The sequence below is a fragment of the Salvelinus alpinus genome, chromosome 26 (genome assembly GCF_045679555.1).
Source record: "Salvelinus alpinus chromosome 26, SLU_Salpinus.1, whole genome shotgun sequence".
NCBI classification, from domain to species: domain Eukaryota; kingdom Metazoa; phylum Chordata; class Actinopteri; order Salmoniformes; family Salmonidae; genus Salvelinus; species Salvelinus alpinus.
The window spans coordinates 11932551-11956604 of record NC_092111.1 but is presented as its reverse complement, the minus strand read 5'-3'; the positions used below and the strand labels follow the sequence as shown (position 1 = coordinate 11956604).

Genomic DNA, 24054 nt, shown 5'->3' with positions numbered 1-24054 from the left:
TCTATCATCCATTTTATTTTCCAATGATTGCACGTTGGCCAATAGAACGGATGGTAGTGGAGGTTTACTCACTCGCCTACGAATTCTCAGAAGGCAGCCAGACCTCCGCCCCCTTTTTCTCCGTATTTTCTTCACGCAAATGAGGATTTGTGCCCGTTCCCAGAAAGCAGTACATCCTCTGTGCATGTGCATAAAGGCAGGTAAATTGACTAGGCAATAGGATAGATAAGAATAAAAAAGTACAGAACAGGAGCAGTATATGATGAATGTGAACGTGTGTTGTCAGCATGCGCGCGTGTGTGTTGGGGGGGTGAGTGTCAGTGTAGTGTAGTGTGTGTGTGTAGTGTGTGTGTGTGTGTGTGTGTGTGTATATATATATAAACAGTGCCTTCAGATACTATTCATACCCCTGGCTTTTTTCCACATTTTGTTGTTACAGCCTGAATTCAAAATATAAAATATATGTTTTACATCTACACACAATACCCCGTAATGACAAAGTGAAACTTTAAAAAAAACACACAAAAAAAACACAATCATGTATTGAAAATGAATTACAAGAATACTTTGAAGCACCACCTTTGCCAGAAATTACAGCTTTGAGTCTTCTTGGGTGTCTATCAGCTTTGCACATCTGGATTTGTGGATTTTCTCCCATTCCTCCCTGCAGAGTTTATCAAGCTCTGTTAAGTTAGATGGGGAGCAACAGTGAACATTAAGCTTCAAGTCTTCCCAAAGATTTTAAATGGGATTCAAGTCTGGGCTTTGGCTGGGCCACACAAGGACTTTCAAATTCTTGTTCTGAAGCCATTCCAGTGTTGCTTTGGCTGTATGCTTGATGTCATTGTCCTCAAGAGTATTTATGATATTTATATTTATGAGTATTTAGCAGTCTTATGGCTTGGGGGTAGAACCGGTCCAAGAGCAGATGCTCCAGTACCGTTTGCCGGATGGTAGCAGAGTGAACAGTCTTCGGCTTGAGTGGCTGAAGTCTTCATAAATTTTCTGGGCCTTCCTCTGACACCGGCTGATATAGAGGTCCTGGATGGCAGGGAGCTCGGACCCAGTGCTGTACTGTGCCACTAGCACCACCCTCTGTAGTGCTTTGCGATCGAGGGTGCTGTATTTGCCATAGCAAGCAGTGATGCAGCCAGTCAAGATGCTCTCGATGGTGCAGCTGTTCTGAATGACATTGGTATCGGTAAGGAGAGGACCCACTGATGGCCATTGTGGGTGGAACACATTGTCCAAAATTGATAGTCCAAGGACTCAATGAAAGAAAAAAATGGAACAATAAAAACAGAATACATCAGCAAAGATGAAAGGCAATAAAGAAAGAAAGAGTAGAAGAGTATTAGATATTCACTTTGCTAAAAAACTTGCATAACAATATTCTACAGCTAATTGGCTTAGAAGAACTAACATGAGGTTGAGTGGGCACAATGAACGTGTCTATTACGTGGCTTGATAATTAGCATTTCAAAGGCTGTAAAGAGGAGCAAATAGGACCCGATTTAACTTGGGGTTTGATGTGCAGAATGATATAACATGTCTGATCAAGGAAGGCTGTTTATCTCATGTATCAACAGTTGAAGAAGAATACAAGAATACTCCATTGCCAGAGTTAAGCTACACAGTAGGCTACACGTTTCATCTGCATGTATGATGATAGTGAAGGTTCATAATAGTTTGATGGCTATTGTTGACCCAAAACACACAACATTTCCCTGAGATTTCCTATCAGAATAGTTTGAAGATGCAGCCAAACAATAGAGTGTGTACAGTATAATACTGCCCTCACCTGGAGGATTTTTCAAACGGCAAGCGGTTGGGATAATGACAAGTTGACCACATTCTTTAGGATGATAAACCATTTATTTTAATTTGAGTGCGAGTTGACCATTCATTTATACAGTAGGTTTGCAAATCATTTTAAAGATCTCTTTATAAAAAACAAAACATCTGTAAAATAAGGGAACCCTGTTTCGGTACCAATTTCTGTAACATTATTAGAAAATAGCACTGTTGTAACTCTTTAATTACATTTAAAATCAAATTTGTGTTAACATTAGGAAGACATAATATAAAGTCAATTAAATCAATCTACAGGATAAGTCTATACAGCTGAGGCCAACCAATGACCTACATACACAAAGTAACATTAAACAATGTGAAGTAAAAATATATCCATGTTCCTGCCGCAGTCTTTCAACACCAACCGTTAAATAATTATAGTGTATGTAAGCTTTAGGTTGTGTCTTAAATTATATTAGTTCTAACGTTTCAAATTGTACAACTTCCTTATTTTTTATTACTTTAAATGTCCATTTTAACAATATGGTTCCTTATTACTATGCTGAACAAACGATTAGTCAGCTTATATTATGGGCTGTCACAAAATCACTTAGATAATCAACAGAACACAGTTAAAATGCACATCATTGTGTTTGGGAAAATGGAGCGATGCTGAATAAGGTCTATGTAACACAGCTAGATAGCTGACTAGCAGACACTACATTTGAGTTTCAATTTAACTAATGTCTTGTGGTTGGACAACTAAACCCATCACCGACATGTAGGCTAGCTATAGCCATTTCACATTTACTCCATACAGTTTCCGTACCACTCCATGTATTGTCCCATTAGAAATAAGGTCGGTACCATTGGGTACCCATAAACACACGTTTGAGGGTTTCACCAGCGTCATGTAGTCTAACAAAGTTCTGTATCACATTTAGTTGAACAATAAATCATTAATACTACCGTGTACTAATGTTGACCATCGTCATGATCAACAATCAACACGTATACAATTATTTTCTGTTCTCAAATAAAAATAGGGCAAAGTGTTGAAGGAACTCTAAAAACCAGGTACAGTAAAGGCCTCTTGGGAACATTCTTGCTTTAGGGAACGACAGAGAATGGAGGTGATGTGTGGAACAAAACAGGACATCCTTTGTCACAATCGCCGTCTGTCCCTCTTGTCCTTCCTATTCTGATAGTCAGTGTTGGCACAACGAACCTACAAAATGGCAACTGAAATAGGCCTAAACCACTACACCTCGTTCAGCTAGTTCTTCTCCAGCTCTCCCTGTGGGTTGTCTGGTCCGACAGATCAACGCTGGAGTACAGTAGTACCAGTAGTCCCATGGATTCATATGCAAGGGGTTGGACCGATGGAGGTCACCTCTAGTCCATGGTTTTAACAGTAAGTGGTTTGGCCAAGAGGCCAAATCCCTAGTCCATGGTTTTAGATGCAAGTCGTTTATCTATAGGCCACACTTCTAGTCTGTGGTTTTAACAATGACTGGATGGACTGAGTGGCCACATCCATAGTCCCTTGTTTTAACAATGACTGGATGGACTGAGGGGCCACATCCATAGTCCATGGTTACAGACAGGCTATACCTCTAGTCCGTAGTTTCAGATGTAGCCATCAACAGTGTTCCTTACAGGAGAGGAACAGGCTTGTGCCAGGACAGGGGGCTGTGGAAATTGCAGTCACCAGGGGTCTGTGTGCTCCGTATTGCAGTCCTGCAACCCCCCGGCTCAGTATTGCACTTGTTCTGCAGCCGGGCCAGGGAGAACAGCTAAGGCCGATGGAATCTGAGGAGTGGGGACAGAGAAAAGTCATAATGTGCACTGGCTAAGAAGATCTAGGGTTTCAACTTTCAAAATTTCAACCACAGTTCTCGAGTTTTAGAGAAACCTTGGTTCGTTTGGAGTCCCGGGTCAGGGTATGAGTAAATAAAAGAAAAAAATATATTGGTATTGGATAGGACACTAACCTGGTATAGATCCTGCTCTCTTCGTGAACCTCCATCTCAGAGCTCTTGAACTCGTTCAGTTCCTTGCGGATGGCAGCCTAGATTGAATAGAATAGAGAGCAAACATTGAGTCAGGTGTTATGTGATGTACTGTACAGGCAGCAACATCCTAGAGCAAGTCTACTTGTGAATAATGTACAGTACAGAAACAGATCAAACGATCAGTGCCTACAGTTCAGAATTCTGTCTTTTTTGGATGTGAATAAAATGAAAATGGAGCCACAGAATGTTCTTCTCTCCAGCTGTCAAACGTATTTGCGACGGCACACGGCCTCATATCCAAATCTTGGAACCTCAAAACTCATAAATATCAACCTCTCAAGATGTTTAACTTGTCAATAAAAGTCCTGCAAATTTAAAAAACTAAACAGCAAATGTTTTAAGACCTCAGTTTTAATCTAAGAAACGGTCAAACAATTTTTTCCCTCAGGGATTTTAAACCTCAATAGCAGAAAGTACGCAATAATTTATGTTTCAACCTCTTCTCCTAGCTTAACTGGTCCAGGTAATACTCTGGGGACAACTCAGCAAAGCCATTTAGAAGCGGTTATATGCATTATTGGGATTTTAGTTTGACACAGTATACAGTTGAAAGTTTACATACACTTAGGTTGGAGTCATTAAAACTCGTTTTTCAACCACTCCACAAATTTCTTGTTAACAAACTATAGTTTTGGGAAGTTGGTTAGAACTTCTACTTTGTGCATGACAAGTAATTTTTACAACAATTGTTTTACAGACAGATTATTTCACTGTATCACAATTCCAGTGGGTCAGAAGTTTACATACACTAAGTTGACTTTGCCTTTAAACAGCTTGGTGAATTCCAGAAAATGATGTCATGGCTTTAGAAGCGTCTGATAGGCTAATTTACATAATTTGAGTCAATTGGAGGTGTACCTGTGGATGTATTCAAAGGCCTACCTTCAAACTCAGTGCCTCTTTGCTTGACATAGAAAAATCAAAATAAATCAGCCAAGACCTCAGAAAAAAAATTGTAGACCTCCACAAGTCTGGTTCATCCTTGGGAGCAATTTCCAAACGCCTGAAGTACCACGTTCATCTGTACAAATAATAGTACGCAAGTATTAACACCATGGGACCACACAGCCGTCATACCGCTGAGGAAAGAGACGCGTTCTGTCTCCTAAAGATGAACGTACTTTGGTAAGAAATGTTCAAATCAATCCCAGAACAGCAGCAAAGGACCTTGTGAAGATGCTGGAGGAAACAGGTACAAAAGTATCTATATCCACAGTAAAACGAGTCCTATATTGACATAACCTGAAAGGCCGCTCAGCAAGGAAGAAGCCACTGCTCCAAAACCGCCATAAAAAAGCCAGACTACGGTTTGCAACTGCACATAGGGACAATGATCGTACTTTTGGAGAAATGTCCTCTGGTCTGATGAAACAACAATAGAACTGTTTGGCCATAATGACCATCGTTATGTTTGGAGGAAAAAGAGGGATGCTTGCAAGCCGAAGAACACCATCCCAACCGTGAAGCACGGGGGTGGCAGCATCATGTTGTGGGGTGCTGTGCTGCAGGAGGGACTGGTGCACTTCACAAAATAGATGGCTTTCATGAGGATGGACAATTGTGGATATATTGAAGCAACATCTCAAGACATTAGTCAGGAAGTTAAAGCTTGGGTCTTCAAAATGGACGACCCGAAGCATACTTCCAAAGTTGTGGCAAAATGGCTTAAGGACAACAAAGTCAAGGTATTGGAGTGGCCATCACAAAGCCCTGACCTCAATCCTATAGAAAATGTGTGGGCAAAACTGAAAAAGCTTGTGTGAGCGAAGAGGCCTACAAACAGGACTCCGTTACACCAGTTTTGTCAAGAGGAATGGGCCAAAATTCACCCAACCTATTATGGGAAGCGACCCAATACGTTTGCTCCAAGTTAAACAATTTCAAGTCAATGCTACCAAATACTAATTAAGTGTATGGAAACTTCTGACCCACTGGGAATGTGATGAAAGAAATAAAAGCTGAAATAATTCTCTCTACTATTATTCTGATATTTCACATTCTTAAAATAAAGTGTTGATCCTAACTGACCTAAGACAGGGGATGTTTACTAGGATTTATTGTCAGGAATTGTGAAAAACTGAGTTTAAATGTATTTGGCTAAGGTGCATGTAAACTCCCGACTTCAACTGTATGTCTGGAACCCTGCTGAAATGGTTAAGTAAAGAACCTCAGGACAAAGGTAAAGATTTTAAAGATTTATCACTCTATACTATAGTTGAAGAGCACTCTTACCATTTTTTACCAATCTTTTACAATCTACAATGTATTTGGTTAGTCGCTTAACTGCGACTCACCTTGTCGGAGGGAGTGAGCTTGGTCCAAGGTTTGTCTGCACGGCGGTCGTAGTCTTGAGTCGTGGTACACTCTACGTACTCATGGAAACGCAGGATCTTCCTGGCCTGAAGCTCTGCTATGGTGGGCCTCTGGGACAGCTGGGGGGAGGTAGAGAGAAAACACACTGAGTGACTGTTGAACTAAAATGATAAACTCTGGTTAGTTACATTTGAGTGTTTTATTTGTATATCCGTGTACAATTGCTTTGTCACCGGTCTGTGTGTATGCACGTTGGTGTACTGTATCTAAATGCGTTTCAATTCTGCAGTGTTTGTGTGTGTGTTAGGTGTGTGTGTGAGTGAGTCAGGCTAACCTTTCTGGTGAGTCTGCGTTTGATCTCGCTCCGCTCTGCCCTGATATCAGCTTCGTTCCTGGCTACAATAAGACAAGACATTCCATCCCATCAGAGACAGAACAAAAACATGCCTATAGTCAGAGAGAAAATGGTAGACTGGACCAGGGCCCATATTCACTAAGCGTATCAGAATAGGAGTGCTGATCAAGAATCAGTTTTTCCTTTTTAGATCATAATCAATATGATTATATGTTCAGGGGGGGACCTGATCCTAGACTAGCACTCCGGGCCCTGAGCTTCTCCTGGCGTCTTCACAGCACAGGAGTAACGGGAGTCGTTTTAATCAGTCTTTACCCTCTGGGACAAGGAAGTGCATTGTCTCAGATACACTGCAGTCGGAACATTATGTAGTCCTTTTACAGAGCTGTCTAAGGACAACGCTTGTAAGTAGTGCTTTCAGAGTCTAAAGATAACCAAAAGACAAATGTGAAAAACTTTACCTGTAGGCTACATGAGTGAAAATACCTTTTGGACAATATGATATCAAATTCTAAAAAGTGTTGGCACTACCGTTTTGGTGCCAATGCTAGACTCAAGAACAAACAAGTGCAATGGTCAAATTGCACCATGAATCAAGTCATTGCTTTTATTGTATGTAAGTACTCTAACAGACCACAAGGGGGCATCTATAGGGCAGACAGACTGATGTATCGTAATAGATCATTTTGGGTTACTAGTAAAACCAGAGAGATGCTTGTCTATCTAAAGGTGAAGGACATTAAACCAACTGCGAGGGGAGATGAAGCATGAAGTTGATATTGACTGAAAAAGTAGAAGTGACAGAGAAAGAGGGAAAGAGAGTTACCTGGAAGGATGTTTCTCTGCTCCAACTCCTCTGCTGTGGGTCTCTGACTCAACCTCCTGATTAGAGAAACACACAACACACACACGTTTAGGGTAGGGGAACACCCCCCCTCCCCAACTCACACCGATCTCTAGATGTAGTTACCTGTTGAGCGTGGTACCGATCTTGTTCTTGAGTGCCTCCCACTGCTCCCTGCTCTGCAAGCCGACTCCGTCTTGTCCTTCTCCTCCCTCCTGCTCCTCTCTCTCCTGCTGTCTCTCCAGCTTCAGAGCCAGGGTGTCCTTCCTTGTCACACGGCTGGCCAAGGCACCTGGGTGGTGCAGACAAACAGTTCCAGTAACATGGGACAATACTTTCACTCTACATCACATTTGAAAATTGTACAATTCTCAGATTACACTTCTCATTTGGATTATCTTTACCTGCAAGTAGTAAAATACATACAATGAAGAAAATAGAAAGATCGATTTGGAATTTCCCTTATTGATACTGTATTTACTAATAATGAAAGGGCCTTCCTTGATAGTACTGTACTTACTTTGACTTCTGAGATTGAAATCTACACCAGACTTGACTGATTAATTAGGGCCGATTTCAAGTTTTCATAAAAAAAATCGTAAATCGGTATTTTTGGGCGCCGATTTGCCGATTTCTTAAATGTATTTTTTTTACACCTTTATTTAATCTTTATTTAACTAGGCAAGTCAGTTAAGAACACATTCTTATTTTCAATTACGGGCTAGGAACGTTCTGCCTCCTTAAGGGGCAGAACGACAGATTTTTAACCTTGTCAGCTCGGGGGATCTAATCTTGCAACCTTACAGTTAACTAGTCCAATGCTCTAACACCTGATTACATTGCACTCCACGAGGAGCCTGCCTGTTACGCAAATGCAGCAAGCTAAGGTAAGTTGCTAGCTAGCATTAAACTTATCTTATAATAAACAATCAATCAATGACTGTCATTGCTCCAATGTGTACTTAACCATAAACATCAATGCCTTTCTTAAAATCAATACACAAGTATATATTTTTAAATCCTGCATATTTAGCTAAAAGAAATCCAGGTTAGCAGGCAATATTAACCAGGTGAAATTGTGTCATTTCTCTTGCGTTCATTGCACGCAGAGTCAGGGTATATGCAACAGTTTGGGCCGCCTGGCTCTTTGCGAACTAATTTGCCAGAATTTTACGTAATTATGACATAACATTGAAGGTTGTGCAATGTAACAGGAATATTTAGACTCATGGATGCCACCCGTTGGATAAAATACGGAACAGAATAAACGTTATGTTTTCGAGGTGATAGTTTCCGGATTAGTCAAAGGTATATGGTTTAGAGAGAAATAGTCGACGCGTTATAATTCCTGTAATAACTTGCGGCTGAATTTGAAAGGGGTTCCTTCGTTATTTTACCGTTCATGTCTTCCATAGAGAATGTCTTGATCTACTTCAAATAAGGTCTGTGTTTCGTGCAGGCTTAAACCGCCTCGACGTTTTGATACCCGTGTAAATCTCACTAGGATAAGGTAACGTTTGTCAACATATTTTCATAAATCCACTCAACAAAAAAAATGATCTTCGCTTATATTTAGCCAATATTGATCAGAGTTACCTTGTCCTATGGATATCTACACAGTTATAAAATTGGCAAGGTGGTGTAAGCCTACACGAAACACAGACCTTATTTTAATATCCTATGGAATAAATGAAGGAACCGCTTTTCAGATTTTGCTAGAAGGTGTCATGGGAATTATGACTCGCACTTTGGTCGTCAATTCTTACCATGCCCATTATTAAAATAGGATTTCCTGCATATAGAAATGACAGTTTTTGTTTTCAACATTCATCACAGGTAATTTAAACTCTATTTTTATTCAAACAGTTGAGAGTATTTGACTCTTCAGTATCATTGTCACTTCAGAGCTGTGTGTGTGTGTGTGTGTATTTATGTATTAAGTTAAAATAAAAGTGTTCATTGTTCATTCAGTATTGTTGCAATTGTCATTATTACAAAAATGTGTGTGTGTGTGTATGATATGTATTTTTATACATTTTTTTTTTTTTAAATGATATAGATATATATATATATATATATATATATATATATATATATATATATATACTGCTCAAAAAAATAAAGGGAACACTAAAATTACACATCCTAGATCTGAATGAATGAAACATTCTTATTAAATACTTTTTTCTTTACATAGTTGAATGTGCCGACTACAAAATCACACAAAAATTATCAATGGAAATCAAATTTATCAACCCATGGAGGTCTGGATTTGGAGTCACACTCAAAATTAAAGTGGAAAACCACACTACAGGCTGATCCAACTTTGATGTAATGTCCTTAAAACAAGTAAAAATGAGGCTCAGTAGTGTGTTTGGCCTCCACGTGCCTGTATGACCTCCCTACAACGCCTGGGCATGCTCCTGATGAGGTGGCGGATGGTCTCCTGAGGGATCTCCTCCCAGACCTTCCTCTTGCAGGAACTGCTGACACACTCCAGCCACATGAGGTCTAGCATTGTCTTGCATTAGAAAAAACCCAGGGCCAACCACACCAGCATATGGTCTCACAAGGGGTCTGAGGATCTCATCTCGGTACCTAATGGCAGTCAGGCTACCTCTGGCGAGCACATGGAGGGCTGTGCGGCCCCCCAAAGAAATGCCACCCCACACCATGACTGACCCACCGCCAAACCGGTCATGCTGGAGGATGTTGCAGGCAGCAGAACGTTCTCCACGGCGTTTCCAGACTCTGTCACGTCTGTCACATGTCCTCATGTGCTCAGTGTGAACCTGCTTTCATCTGTGAAGAGCACAGGGCACCAGTGGCGAATTTGCCAATCTTGGTGTTCTCTGGCAAATGCCAAACGTCCTGCACGGTGTTGGGCTGTAAGCACAACCCCCACCTGTGGACGTCGGGCCCTCATACCACCCTCATGGAGTCTGTTTCTGACCGTTTGAGCAGACACATGCACATTTGTGGCCTGCTGGAGGTCATTTTGCAGGGCTCTGGCAGTGCTCCTCCTGATCCTCCTTGCACAAAGGCGGACGTAGCGGTCCTGCTGCTGGGTTGTTGGCCTCCTCCACGTTTCCTGATGTACTGGCCTGTCTCCGGGTAGCGCCTCCATGCTCTGGACACTACGCTGACAGACACAGCAAACCTTCTTGCCACAGCTCGCATTGATGTGCCATCCTGGATGAGCTGCACTACCTGAGCCACTTGTGTGGGTTGTAGACTCCGTCTCATGCTACCACTAGAGTGAAAGCACCGCCAGCATTCAAAAGTGACCAAAACATCAGCCAGGAAGCATAGGAACTGAGAAGTGGTCTGTGGTCACCACCTGCAGAACCACTCCTTTATTGGGGGTGTCTTGCTAATTGCCTATAATTTCCAACTGTTGTCTATTCCATTTGCACAACAGCATGTGAAATTTATTGTCAATCAGTGTTGCTTCCTAAGTTGACAGTTTGATTTCACAGAAGTGTGATTGACTTGGAGTTACATTGTGTTGTTTAAGTGTTCCCTTTATTTTTTTGAGCAGTGTATATATTTTTTAAATTATATATATATATATTTTTTTATTATTATTATTATTTTTTTTTAAATCGGCCGATTAATCGGTATCGGCTTTTTTTGTCCTCCAATAATCGGTATCGGTATCGGCGTTGAAAAATCATAAATCGGTCGACCTCTACACCAGACCCATGTGGCATTATCAACAGACTTCACATCTACACCAGACCCATGTGGCATTATCAACAGACTTCACATCTACATACTAAATCTACACCAGACCCATGTGGCATTATCAACAGACTTCACATCTACATACTAAATCTACACCAGACCCTTGTGGCATTATCAACAGACTTCACATCTACATACTAAATCTACACCAGACCCATGTGGCATTATCAACAGACTTTCACATCTACATACTAAATCTACACCAGACCCATGTGGCATTATCAACAGACTTTCACATCTACATACTAAATCTACACCAGACCCATGTGGCATTATCAACAGACTTTCACATCTACATACTAAATCTACACCAGACCCATGTGACATTATCACCAGACTTCAGATCTACTTACTTGGTGGATCGTCGTCCTCGTCTTCATCGTCATCTCTGTAGAGGATGGGTCCGTCAGAGTCTGTCTCCTCATCCTCCTCACTGCTGTCTCCGGGCCCCCGGCCCTCTGGGATTACACTGACCCTGGGATCGACCACCAGACCCCTCCTGCTCCTGGGCTCCAGCTCAGGCTGCCTGGGGGGCAGCATCCGTCTGGGATGAAGCTTCTCCAACTCCTCCTCCATGTCAAAGTCATCATCCTCAGGTCTGGAGAGAGAGGGAAAAAGTTAACAATTGAATCTGACTGTTGAATAGAGAGTGATCAAGTGGGTATGATGTATGCATATACAGTTGAAGTTTACATACACTTAGGTTGGAGTTATTAAAACTCGTTTTTCAACCACTCCACAAACTTCTTGTTAACAAACTACAGTTTTGGCAAGTCGGTTAGGACATCTACTTTGTGCATGAAAAGTAATTTTTCATGCACAAAGAGCAATTTCCAGATGCCTGAAGGTACCACGTTCATCTGTACAAACAATTGTACGCAAGTATAAACACCATGGGACCAAACAGCCGTTATACAGCTCAGGAAGGAGACACGTTCTGTCTCCTAGAGATGAACGTACTTGCGAAAAGTGCAAATCAATCCAAGAACAACAGCAAAGGACCTTGTGAAGATGCTGGAGGAAACAGGTACAAAAGTATCTATATCCACAGGAAAACAAGTCCTATATCGACATAACCTGAAAGGCCGCTCAGCAAGGAAGAAGCCACTGCTCCAAAACCACCATAAAAAAGCCAGACTACGGTTTGCAACTGTACATGGGGACAAAGATCATACTTTTTGGAGAAATGTTCTCTGATCTGATGAAACAAAAATAGAACTGTTTGGCCATAACGTCCATCATTATGTTTGGAGGAAAAAGGGGGATGCTTGCAAGCAGAAGAACACCATCCCAACTGTGAAGCACGGGGGTGGCAGCATCATGTTGTGGGGGTGCTGTGCTGCAGGAGGGACTGGTGCACTTCACAAAATAGATGTCTTCATGAGAAAGGAAAATGATGTGGTTATATTGAAGCAACATCAAGACATCAGTCAGGAAGTTAAAGCTTGGTCGCAAATGGGTCTCCCAAATGGACAATGGCCGCAGGCAAACTACCAAAGTTGTGACAAAATGGCTTAAGGACAACAAAGTCAAGGTATTGGAGTGGCCATCACAAAGCCCTGACCTCAATCCTATAGAAAATGTGTGGGCAGAACTGAAAAAGCGTGTGCAAGCAAGCAGGCCTACAAACCTGACTCAGTTACACCAGTTCTGTCAGGAGGAATGGGCTAAAATTCACCCAACTTATTGTGGGAAGCTTGTGGAAGGCTAGCCAAAACATTTGACCCGTTAAACAATGTAAATGCTACCAATGCTACCAAATACCAATTGCCTGTATGTAAACTTCTGACCCACTGGGAATGTGATGAAAGAAATACGAGTTGAAATAAATCATTCTCTCTAGTATTATTCTGACATTTCACATTCTTAAAATAAAGTGGTGATCTTAACTGACCTAAGACAGGGATTTTGTACTAGGATTAAATGTCAGGAATTGTGAAAATCTGAGTTTAAATGTATTTGGCTAAGGTGTATGTACATTTGACTTCAACTGTACATGTCTTTTTCTATTGCAATGATCAAAGTCACGTTTTTAGCTCAGCGTAAATATTGTTCCCGTTTGTACTGTGGTTAATAGATATGCTGTGACATTATGGAAGTATGATAGAGTAGTATACTCACAGTCTGAGGGGTTCTATGGTGACGGGTAGGGAGCGTCGGCCTCCAGCCTCAGTGAGGAACTCTGGGGGGGACTCAAACAGCATGGAGTGGGCTCTCTGGGACCCATCTGGTTTAGCCTGAGCCGGGCTGGGGGAGCACAGGGCCCGCTGGATCAGGATGTGAAGGGGGATGGCTGGGACTGAGGCTGGGGGGTGGCTGGGCGGCTCTGTGGTGGGGCTGGGAGGGTCCTTCTGAGGGAAGGGGAGTGGGACCGGGAGGGGGGCGGAGGCAGGGTTGGGGAGCGGTAAGTGGGGGTGGGAGCTGGGAGTGGATGTAGGTATATGGGACAGAGGTCGGGGTGCTGGTGCAGGGTCAGAGGTGGGTAGTTGGAACCCTACTGCTCTGAGGGTGTCCCTGGTGCCGTCTCGGTCTGTGCTGGGGGGTACAGAGACAGTAGGTATGGGGACTGGGACAGAACCAGAGGGGCCCGAGGTCTCTGGCTCAGGGGACGGGTCGCCAGATTGGTGCTTGGTGACGGGGGTCATCCTCTTGGGCGGAGTGGGAGGAGAGCGCCTGGTGGGGGCAGGAACAACAATGATACCACTGCCAGCCTGAGAGAGCTCCGCTATGGAACAAAACACACAACAGAATGAATACTAGTCATTTACAAGGACTGACATGCAGTAGACACAGAACAGAACTGACAGAGAAAGAGAGTGTTACTAATCTGAAATATAAAAGGCATCACATTCACACTCAAGCAAACTGGTTAAAGGAATATCATGACTTGTTTAGTTTCATGAAGGCACAATGCATGATTTGCCAGTGGATAGATGGAACATATTTAAAAAGCATGATGATATCAGGCCTGGACATTAGCAGAACGGTACACATCTAACCCTATGGTTTAGATGGAAATCATTCACAGCAGGATTCAAGCCTGATTCATTTGAAAACAACCAGAAAAGCATTTTATTAGTGCGAATCCATTATTTTGAAGTCATTTCACACGTCTCCGCAGTCTCTCCTGACCGTTCATCGAAGTCATCCAACAAGCTGGGGCACACTGCCTGGCAGTTAACTTCCATGCATTGTTTTCATTCCAGCTAAGTCAAGTTAGTTCAGTCAGTTCAGCAACAACTCAATCCGACATGCAATGAATGAAGTAGTGGGGGACCATCGATCTATGCTGGTGGTGCTTCACACCATCGGCTATGGGCAGAATGGGTAACAGTTATTCAGTTGTTATAGACACCCTGGCATTAGACTTGGTGGTGTGCAACAAAACGTGCTGTGAAGCGGTTATGGTTATTCAGAAGGACAGCGTCACAGCATGGCAGGCTTGGGTTGCGCCCCTCAGGACAGGGTACCTGAGCAGGCTTGTTCAGCCCGTCGGCTGTGGAGGTAGGTGGGCAGGGAAAGGTACAGGCCCAGCTCCCCCTGCCTTCTCCAGCTAGTACAGTAGTGAGGAGAAAGGGGACCGTGGACCCTGGAGGCACTGTTCAATGTGGACACTGACAGAGATGAGGGAGGTCAGAGGTCAACGCCTTCAGCAGGCTGCTTGGAGGTGCGGGACACTGAATAACTGGTCACTGTTGCACAGCTAGGCAGATTGTTACCTCAATATCGAAACTAATATCATACTAAATCTAATATTTAGCCTCTAAGGATAGAAAGCTGCCAGATAAATACATGATTGTCTGGTGAGGATGTAGACCTATTGTATGTACATATTGTGATGACACAAACCACTGTTCTCCAACAGAGAGAAAGGATGTTTGCAATATGACCAATGACAGGGTTATATACACTGCATGTACAATACATTAGGAACACCTTCCTAATATTGAGTTGCACCCCCCTTTTCCCTCAGAACAGCCTCAATTCGTAGGGGCTTGGGCTCTGCAAAGTGTCGAAAGCATGCCACAGGGACGCTTGCCCATATTGACTCCAACACTTCCCACAGTTGTGTCAAGTTGTCTGGATGTCCTTTGGGTGGTGGAACATTCTTGATAAACACGGGAAACTGTTGAGCGTGAAAAACCCTGCAGCGTTGCAGTTCTTGACACACTCAAACCAGTGCCCCTGGCACCTACTACCTTAACCTGTTCAAAAGGCACTTCAATCTCTGAATGGCGCACATACACAATCCATGTCTCAATTGTCCCAAGGCTTAAAAATCATTACTTAACCCGTCTCCTCCCCTTGATTTACACTCATTGAAGTGGATTTAACATGTGACATCAATAAGGGATCAAAGCTTTCACCTGGTCAGTCTGTCATGGAAAGAGCAGGTGTTCCTAATGTTTTGTACACTCTGTGTATATGATATAACCACTGGGATTAGCCAGGAGACATGGAGGGAAAACAGCAGCAGCTGCAGGACTTAAGACTTGCTGAGTGGGAAGAACTGAACCGTGAGGTGTGTGTCAGTGTGTCACTGTAGCAGCCAATCAGAATACAGTCTCTGAAAGCCTATCAGAGAGGAGATCCAAATGATGAATACTTTCATTTCTGCTGTACACAACTTTATGTTCAGCAGATGTCCGCTGTATGAATGCTGAGTGAGTGTGAAATGGAGTAACGCATCTATGAGGACCAAACCTTCAGAACGGCATAGGAATTTTCTAATTGCGTCACAACAACTGTTACTACATTGACTGTTGGGATGGGCTCCGACCTAGGGCAGCTGCAGCATGCTGGGTCAGAAGACACAGAACACTGAGGCAGCCAATCAGAGCACTGGACGCTCCGGAGTCACTTCCAGCCTGTCGGAGGAGTGCCAGTGCGGCAATGTGTGTGTGTATGTTGTGCTTGCATAAACGCGACAAAGACAAACCCCCTGCCCCTCTCTTTGGAGAGTGTCTTGATGTACACTGAAAATGCAGACTAGGGCCTTTTCAGTGAGCCGGAAACTGAAGAGTGGTTGAGGAGTGTGTCAATTTGCTAATAGGCAAACGGAAGATGGTTCTCCCCTCCTCGATAGCCTCCTTTTGGCGAGGAAGCACAAGTGTCTCCAACCGGAGACCTTTGCGGCAGTTTTGAAATCTGTCACATCCCCTTTGAATCAGCTGTTGTTTTCTTGAAGGAGAAAATTATGCAAACATTTACAAACGATATGCTATTGAAAATGTCTTGCATAACTAACTTAATTTGTTTTTATCACTTTACACAAATTTTGGGATCCACCCCTGTAAACGTAATTTGCCTGATGACGAGCGAGTGGAGAGTCATTTCATACAAGAGCATTTTCATCCACATTCCCTCTCCTCAATTACCTTTGACCTTTTTCAAAAGGAGGCGACAAGACGAGAAGACGCAGGATTTGAGCAAATCCAGGAGAAAAAGGGCGAGGTACTGTACAGAACACCCTGCGTTTCAGTACGCATCGAGACTAACCATTACACAGAAAAATACACTTAAAAACAGTCTCATTGCTTTGGGTTCAAAAAGGTCAAACATAATTGCAACACTTTACTTGAAGGGTACAGAACTTAACTCATCCATAAACCCACGTAGTACAATTAAACGCAGTACTTTATGGAGTGAAACAGCAGTACAAACAGGAAGCAGAGGCAGGGTAAACTCACCAAGCAGAGCAGGGTTGCTGTTGCGGTTGGTGGGTTTGGGTGGGGGTACAGGTGGCTGCTTGGCATGGGGGGGTACGGGTGGAGGAGTGGCCGATTCCCCCGTGGTGGAGGAGGGGGGTACCTGGCTGGACCGTACAAGGGGAACAGGGTTGGAGTGGGTGGGAGGAGGGTCATCACTGATGACCAGGGAGACAGTCCTGGCGGGCTTGGCCACCGCTACAGCAGGGGAGGTAGAGGAGGAGGGTGGGGTGGAGGTCCGGACAGGCTCCGTGGAGGTGGTGATAGTGGGGTGGCTCTTAGGAGGGAGCATGGCCTGTTTAGTAGGAGGCGGCTCTCTACGGGAGGAGTCACGGGTGGAGTCAGGATCTGGGGTGTGGCCAGGGGCGAAGCGGACACCAGTGGACTCTACAGACAGGCACAGGACACACACACAGAGAGAGGGGGAGAGGTCAGGAGGACAATAGGAGTTTCTATTCCCCCTGGTCCCGGGGCTCAAAGTGCAACCACAACAAGCACACTGTTACTGTACAGTGCTGAGCACATAGAACACAGAGCTGAGATAAGCTGCAACTCAACGTTGGACAATAAGCAGCTTCTTAACAGATTAACTAAAGACGGATTCTGGTCAAGTCCTCACACCTTTCACAGGGCTGAGAACAAGGAGATTCACAGGGTTACCAGATATACAAAACAGAATCTCCTAGACAGTCAACTAGCAGACAGTAACACATTGCACTTGCAAAGTGTCCAATAAACTGGGTGGAACGAAGCTTCGTTCCACTAAGAATGGTTAAACTTCAACAACTTCAGAGCAACCTTCAGACATACAAGCGAATGCATTGAAATTTACGCCACAGGCTGTTTCTTACCTGCTCGTCCGCGGGTCTCCCCTCCTTTGGTCTCCTCAGATGGCATGTACCTGGGCAGGGTGCTCCCGCGGTAAGCCTCAGAGGCAGGGCGGACCCTGCTACGGAGGTCCTCTGAGGTCTTCTGGAGACTCTGCCTTAGCTCCATCTCAGAGTGAAGTCTGACCACAGGACGACACTCTTCTATAGGTCTCAAGAGGGTCTCTGGTTTAGCAGCCCTAGGAGGACTCCTCTTCCTATCCCTCTCCTCCCCCCTTTCGTCTGGCTTTTCACGAAAGATTATCTTGTACCGGTCATCTTTTCTTTCCCGGTCATCTCTCCTGTCGTCTCTTTTCTCACGATCATCTCTTCTCTCTTTTCCCTCTCTTCTGTCATCTTTTTCTCCTCTCCTCTCCTTGTCCTCCTTCTCCCCCTCTTCTCTCTTCTCTCGATCATCTCTGTCCCTCCTTTCCCTCTCCTCTCTCCAGTCTCTCTTTTCCCTGTTGTCGCTCTCTTCCCTCTCCCACCGATCCTTTCTTTCTCTCTCCTCCCTCTCATCACGAGGACCTCTCCTCTCCTCCTTCCCATCTCTCCTCTCCTCCTTCCCATCTCTCCTCTCCTCTCTCTTGTCCTCTTTCCCATCTCTCCTCTCCTCTCTCTTGTCCTCTTTCCCATCTCTCCTCTCCTCTCTCTTGTCCTCTTTCCCATCTCTCCTCTCCTCTCTCTTGTCCTCTTTCCCATCTCTCCTCTCCTCTCTCTTGTCCCCTTTCCCATCTCTCCTCTCCTCTCTCTTGTCCTCTTTCCCATCTCTCCTCTCCTCTCTCTTGTCCTCTTTCCCATCTCTCCTCTCCTCTCTCTTGTCCTCTTTCCCATCTCTCCTCTCCTCTCTCTTGTCCTCTTTCCCATCTCTCCTCTCCTCTCTCTTGTCCTCTTTCCTCTCCTCTCTCTTGTCCTCTTTCCCATCTCTCCTCTCCTCTCTCTTGTCCTCTTTCCCATCTCTCCTCTCCTCTCTCTTGTCCTCTTTCCCATCTCTCCTCTCCTCTCTCTTGTCCTCTTTCCCGTCTCTCCTCTCCTCTCTCCCGTCTCTCCTCTCCTCTCTCTTGTCCTCTTTCCCTTCTCTCCTCTCCTCTCTCTTGTCCTCTTTCCCATCTCTCCTCTCCTCTCTCTTGTCCTCTTTATCCTCTTTCCGTTGCCTCCCCTCCTCCGGAGCAGGTCCTCTCAGTAGTGACCCTCCTCTCCTCTCTGACATGTCAGACGGCACTCTACTCCGTCTCTCCAGATCTATGACCGATAGCCTGGCGTGTGAGTCTACGTCCAGTGGGGCTCGGTTGGAGCGTGAGGCGTCAGAGGGCACCCGGCTCCTGCTCCGGGGGTCGTCTGAAGGGACGCTGCCCCGCTGTGGGTCTTCTCCCCGGGGTAGCCAGGTGGGGTTAAGCCCTGGGCCTGCCTCCCCCCGGGACACCTTGATCCCTGACTCTGAGACCCGGTCAAAATCCATAGGTACTGGCTGGCCATTCTTCACCACCAGACCTTTGGATTGGTTCACATCGTTGCCCTCTGTCACACAGAAATACATTCTGATAAGGAATTTGAGGTCAGCAAAGATATTCTCTACATCTCAGCATTCTCTAAAAGTGTTACCCTACTATTAGTTTTGTTTCCCGTTGATAAATTATAGGCTACTAGTATCTATGTAGGTCTTTGTCTACTCCACTATGATCAGGGCCCGTATCCACAAAGCATCTATGAGTAGGGAGTGCTGATCTAGGATCTGTCCATATAATCTTTTTTTAAATTATGATCAAAAGGCCTGATCCTAGACCAGCACTCCTACTGACAAGCTTTGTGGACACGGGCGCTAGTCTGCATACCATTCTCTGGGAGTTCTTTCAGCACTCCTCTGTCGATCAGCTCCTGACGAGGTCTCCTTACTGAGATCTTCCTCTCCAACACTGAAAGTAAACAAATATGTTTAATTTCCCCGTAACAGAGGTGGCTTGATGGGTAACCTTGTCTGAGACGATGAAGACCTGAGCTCTCTTAAAAGGTAACGTCTAGGCTTTAGCTCATCGGGCTAGCACAGTCTTGTTCAGAATCAGTAAGATAAGAAAACTTTCAACTTCAACACGTCCTTACAATGATGTACAATCCATCCATCAATTTGACTACTTCTAAAGGGGATGTACCTATTGAGGTTTCCAGAAACGTCTCACTGCTCTTCTTCTTCCTCCACTTCCAGGGCTTGAACATATTCCCGAAGCTGGAGAACTTGCCCTTGCGTTTGGAGGGAGGGGTTCCGCCTGATGAGTTCCCCCCCTCACTCCCTGTCGTACTCTGCTGCAAGTCCACCTCATCATCTGGAGAGGGAGAGGTGAGTGGCATGACACTTATAACAAGACAGAAAATTAAGGCAAGGGGGAAAGAAAATGATAAAATAGGCCTACTGAATGTGCTGCCCTATTGGTTAAAAAGGGAAACATTTCCTCTATAGACTAGGCCCTAACTAACTCTACAGTATGTCTCCAACAGTAATGTTACAGAATGTGGTATTTTATTAGGATCCCCATTAGCTGTTGTGAAAGCAGCAGCTACTCTTCCCGGGGTCCACACAAAACATGACATTCATAGACAAGAACAGATCAAAGACAGAACTACATCAATTTAAAAAAGGAACACGTACCCTACATATCAATAAATACACAAACTAACTTGGCCAAACAGAGGAGAGGCATTGTGCTGTGAGGGGTTGCTTTATCTCTTTTCTTTCAACCAGATTTGCTGTTTATTTGAGCAAAATGAGATGGAAGGGAGTTCCATGCGATAACGGCTCTATATAATACTGTATGGTTTCTTGAAATTATTTCTGGATTTGGGGACTGTGAAAAGACCCCTGGTGGCATGTCTGGTGGGGTAAGTGTGTGTGTCAGAGCTGTGTGTAAGTTGACTATGCAAAGAATTTGGAATTTAACACATTAATGTTTCTTGTAAAAAAAGTGATGCAGTCAGTCTCTCCTCAACTCTTAGCCAAGAGAGACTGGCATGCATAGCATTCATGTCAGCCCTCTGATTACAATGAAGAGAAAGACGTGCCGCTCTGTTCTGGGCCAGCTGCAGCTTAACTAGGTCTCTCCTTGCAGCACTCGACAGGAGAAAACTAGAGCCTGTAGGACTATGAACTAGGCTTGAGATAGTTGGTTCTACATTCCAGCGCCATCTTAGAGTACTGAGTGTCTGTGTCTTACTAGACCACAGTACAGACTGAGCCAGGCTTAAAGCTGAAGGCTGGTCTGAATTCCACTCTTATTGGCTGTTGAGTTGTACCAGCTGGCAGAAATTCTTATGTAGGTAAGTTGATAAGAGCAGCAGCCAAATACGTATTAACACAAGAGTTCAACATCGAACTGAGTGGGACGGTTTCAAAACTGTTTCAATACAAACATAAGCCCATCACAGTCAATGGTAAACACATAATTACCACAGAAACTGCATTTAAACAAAACACGTTCGAGAGGACAGGGTAGGTTACTCTCCCAGAAACAATGACTCATAACTGCTTTCCAGCTGATAACATCACCTGCTGCTGCAAATCATGTAACAGATCCCGGAAGACTGGGTGTGAAATATCCACCCATTCTTAGGTGATGAGTCGTCCTTGCACACACTCGTTGCACAAGAGAACGATGTTTAGGACACACAGCAGGCTGATGGTTGACTGACAATCAAATGCACTACCTAAGGAACCAGCCAAGAAGCTTTGAATAGCATGAGGTTCCTACACAACCAGTTCACATTGAGTTCTATATAAAAACGGCAGACATCTGTTGCAGTCATCTCAGCAATATAAGACAGGTCACACCAATCCAGTTTATGGGTCACACTTTAGGGCATAGCCAATTTGCAACTTCATCCTCCTTCCATCTCTCCCTCATCCCCCTCTATTCTGACTCTTACCAGACACCTTTCATCCCTCATTCGCATGCCAGGGTAAGTGGAAAGCAACAGATCAAATTCACTCAATTGGCAATTTGACAGATTCAAAAAGAGCTAGAGGGAGAGAGAATGCATATCGTGCCCTCAGGTAAAAGCACAATGTTGTCCTCGCTCAGCAGTTTTGACAGACTAAATAGTAGGAATAGATAAAATAATGCTAAAAGCAGGATAGAGGTGCAATTCACTGCGGGCAAGGGTGTCTGCTACACAAACGAATAATATAATAAAAGACTAGTAGAGAGAGATGGCAAATAGAGAGGTTGGGAGACAAGACATAGCAAGTCAAGAGATACATTCCAAGATGGCGTGGCAGTTGGACGTGTGTGTTTGTCTTTGTCTTATCCTGTGTAAATAGATGTTTTTTTCCATATATATCTTAATCTCACTTTCTATCTACAAACTAAATATACTTTCCTGCAACCCACCTCACCCAATGTGGTACAGATCTGCTATTTTTATTCCTTATAACTGGAACCTCCATTAGGAGCTAGCCAGCTAACTAGCTACTAGTCTTTGTTAGCCACGGCTAGCAGTCTTCACCTTTAGCTCGGTCACCAGCCAGCCTTAGCTCGGACAACACCTGCCAGTCTGCACAGCGAGATATCAACCCAGAGCATATGGGATTGCTTCTCTCTACCACATCACCGGATTCCTGCCGCTCTGGATCATTACACCGGATCATCGCAGCTAGCTAGTTGCAAACGAGTGGCTACTGTTAGCTAACGCCTCTGTCTTGATGTAAGCACCAGTTAGCCTTGAGCTAGCCTCGAGCTAAGCCCATATACCAGCTAATTATAGGGTTACAATACATATTTTCAGACGTCTTTTTCCGTATTGTCGTGTCGTGTCCTGTATATATATATACAGTGGGGAGAACAAGTATTTGATACACTGCCAATTTTGCAGGTTTTCCTACTTACAAAGCATGTAGAGGTCTGTAATTTTTATCATAGGTACACTTCAACTGTGAGAGACGGAATTTAAAACAAAAATCCAGAAAATCACATTGTATGATTTTTAAGTAATTAATTCGCATTTTATTGCATGACATAAGTATTTGATCACCTACCAACCAGTAAGAATTCCGGCTCTCACAGACCTGTTAGTTTTTCTTTAAGAAGCCCTCCTGTTCTCCACTCATTACCTGTATTAACTGCACCTGTTTGAACTCGTTACCTGTATAAAAGACACCTGTCCACCCACTCAATCAAACAGACTCCAACCTCTCCACAATGGCCAAGACCAGAGAGCTGTGTAAGGACATCAGGGATAAAATTGTAGACCTGCACAAGGCTGGGATGGGCTACAGGACAATAGGTAAGCAGCTTGGTGAGAAGGCAACAACTGTTGGTGCAATTATTAGAAAATGGAAGAAGTTCAAGATGACGGTCAATCACCCTCAGTCTGGGGCTCCATGCAAGATCTCACCTCGTGGGGCATCAATGATCATGAGGAAGGTGAGGGATCAGCCCAGAACTACACGGCAGGACCTAGTTAATGACCTGAAGAGAGCTGGGACCACAGTCTCAAAGAAAACCATTAGTAACACACTACGCCGTCATGGATTAAAATCCTGCAGCGCACGCAAGGTCCCCCTGCTCAAGCCAGCGCATGTCCAGGCCCGTCTGAAGTTTGCCAATGACCATCTGGATGATCCAGAGGAGGAATTGGTGAAGGTCATGTGGTCTGATGAGACATTAATAGAGCTTTTTGGTCTAAACTCCACTCGCCGTGTTTGGAGGAAGAAGAAGGATTAGTACAACCCCAAGAACACCATCCTAACCGTGAAGCTTGGAGGTGGAAACATCATTCTTTGGGGATGCTTTTCTGCAAAGGGGACAGGACGACTGCACCGTATTGAGGGGAGGATGGATGGGGCCATGTATCGCGAGATCTTGGCCAACAACCTCCTTCCCTCAGTAAGAGCATTGAAGATGGGTCGTGGCTGGGTCTTCCAGCATGACAACGACACGAAGCACACAGCCATGGCAACTAAGGAGTGGCTCCGTAAGAAGCATCTCAAGGTCCTGGAGTGGCCTAGCCAGTCTCCAGACCTGAACCCAATAGAAAATCTTTGGAGGGAGCTGAAAGTCCGTATTGCCCAGCGACAGCCCCGAAACCTGAAGGATCTGGAGAAGATCTGTAGGGAGGAGTGGGCCAAAATCCCTGCTGCAGTGTGTGCAAACCTAGTCAAGAACTACAGGAAACGTATGATCTCTGTAATTGCAAACAAAGGTTTCTGTACCAAATATTAAGTTCTGCTTTTCTGATGTATCAAATACTTATGTCATGCAATAAAATGCGAATTAATTACTTAAAAATCATACAATGTGATTTTCTGGATTTTTGTTTTAAATTCAGTCTCTCACAGTTGAAGTGTACCTATGATAAAAATTACAGA

The 24054-nt window shown here is 44.2% G+C and overlaps 1 protein-coding gene across 10 annotated transcripts in view; it reads right to left on the bottom strand.

The window, feature by feature from the left end:
• Nucleotides 1-1856: 1856 nt before the first annotated feature.
• LOC139554704 (phosphatase and actin regulator 4B-like) overlaps nucleotides 1857-24054 on the bottom strand; it is a 72674-nt gene continuing 50476 nt past the window's right edge. For 9 of the 10 annotated variants that reach the window (XM_071367755.1, XM_071367754.1, XM_071367756.1 and 6 more), the window contains 13 exons: nucleotides 19850-20020; nucleotides 19535-19615; nucleotides 17688-19220; nucleotides 16819-17223; nucleotides 14599-14742; nucleotides 13250-13853; nucleotides 11482-11726; nucleotides 7508-7673; nucleotides 7364-7419; nucleotides 6517-6578; nucleotides 6164-6301; nucleotides 3789-3865; nucleotides 1857-3606 (listed from right to left, as the gene is read on the bottom strand). In XM_071367755.1, the coding sequence (XP_071223856.1) occupies nucleotides 3591-3606; nucleotides 3789-3865; nucleotides 6164-6301; nucleotides 6517-6578; nucleotides 7364-7419; nucleotides 7508-7673; nucleotides 11482-11726; nucleotides 13250-13853; nucleotides 14599-14742; nucleotides 16819-17223; nucleotides 17688-19220; nucleotides 19535-19615; nucleotides 19850-20020 (3698 nt within the window). In that variant the 3' untranslated portion in view covers nucleotides 1857-3590. The remainder of the gene's footprint in view (nucleotides 3607-3788; nucleotides 3866-6163; nucleotides 6302-6516; nucleotides 6579-7363; nucleotides 7420-7507; nucleotides 7674-11481; nucleotides 11727-13249; nucleotides 13854-14598; nucleotides 14743-16818; nucleotides 17224-17687; nucleotides 19221-19534; nucleotides 19616-19849; nucleotides 20021-24054) is intronic. The other variant, XM_071367762.1, reaches the window with a different exon arrangement.